This window comes from Chrysochloris asiatica, unplaced genomic scaffold (assembly GCF_000296735.1).
Source record: "Chrysochloris asiatica unplaced genomic scaffold, ChrAsi1.0 scaffold00291, whole genome shotgun sequence".
NCBI lineage: Eukaryota > Metazoa > Chordata > Mammalia > Afrosoricida > Chrysochloridae > Chrysochloris > Chrysochloris asiatica.
In genome coordinates, this window is record NW_006408809.1 from 3,096,791 (window position 1) to 3,097,994 (window position 1,204).

The 1,204-nt window shown below is 73.1% G+C and overlaps 1 protein-coding gene across 1 annotated transcript in view; it reads left to right on the forward strand.

The window, feature by feature from the left end:
• The first annotated feature begins 202 nt into the window (after positions 1-202).
• The window catches only part of MAP3K1 (mitogen-activated protein kinase kinase kinase 1, E3 ubiquitin protein ligase), a 104,912-nt gene continuing 103,910 nt past the window's right edge, over positions 203-1,204 (forward strand). Inside the window, exon 1 of the mRNA XM_006874656.1 lies at positions 203-684. Within this exon, the coding sequence (XP_006874718.1) occupies positions 203-684 (482 nt within the window). The remainder of the gene's footprint in view (positions 685-1,204) is intronic.

Genomic DNA, 1,204 nt, shown 5'->3' on the forward strand with positions numbered 1-1,204 from the left:
CGTCCCGCCCTCCACCTCCGGACAAACCCCGCGCCCCGCCCGCCTGACTATCCGCCGCCGGGCCAGGCAGGCTGCACTCACGCAGTCGGCGTAGGCAGCCCTACGCTGGCGGCGCAGCGCCCTCCCGTCCGCCCGCCCCCTGTGCTCTCCCCGCCTCCTCCCTCCCTCACAGGGGCCGAGCGAATGTAGCCCGCGAGAGAAAATGGCGGCGGCGGCGGGCAATCGCGCCTCGTCGTCGGGATTCCCGAGCGCCGGGGCGGTGAGCCCCGAGGCGGGCGGCAGCGGAGGGGCCTTGAAGGCGAGCAGCGCGCCCGCGGCGGCCGCAGGGCTCCTACGGGAGGTGGGCAGCGGAGGCCGCGAGCGGGCGGACTGGCGGCGGCGGCAGCTGCGCAAAGTGCGGAGTGTGGAGCTGGACCAGCTGCCGGAGCCGCCGCTCTTCCTCGCTGCCTCTCCACTGTCTTCCTCCACTTCCCCGTCCCCGGAGCCCGCGGACCCGGCGGCGGGCGGGAGCGATTTTCAGCCTCTGGCGGTGCCGCCGCCCCACGGAGCCGCGAGCCGCGGCGGCGCCCACCCTGCTGAGCCGGTGGCCGCTTCGGACAGCGGCGCCCCAAGCACCGCGGGGGCAGAGCCTGGGGAAAAGCGGGCGCCCGCCGCGGAACCGTCTTCTGCAGCGGCCCCCACCGGGTAAGTAGCGCGGCCGGGGTCGCGAAGGGAACTTTGAGGGTGGGCGGAGGGCAATGAATGAACCCGGGACACTGTGCACCGCGTCCTGGGGCTGCGTGCAGGGAGGTTGAGAGCCCCTGGAGGGGATCAGAGCCCCCGCGCCCCAGGGCACCCCCCCCAGACCTTCACCCGGCGTCGGGCGGCGCCCCGGCATGGGGGGCTGAATGGGGTCCCGGGACGGAGACGTGACGGAGAGTTTGTTTTTGTTTGTAGACATGTGACAGGCGTGCCAACCGTGCTGCGGTCACCCGTTGCGAAAAGGTGTGGGGGCTTCGGCTATCTCTGCGGGGCTACCAGTAGAGTCTGGGTGTGAGACCCTGGTGCTGCCCTTAGGGCAACCCAGGAGCCGGGCCGAGGGGACGGGGAGCAACCCAGTGGCGGCGCCCCTGGACGGGAGTCTAGGGAGAGAAGCGAGGCTGTAGCAGGCCGGGGGCGGTGGTCGGGAAAGGGGCGGGGTGAGTGGGGAACCCCAGCCGGAGAC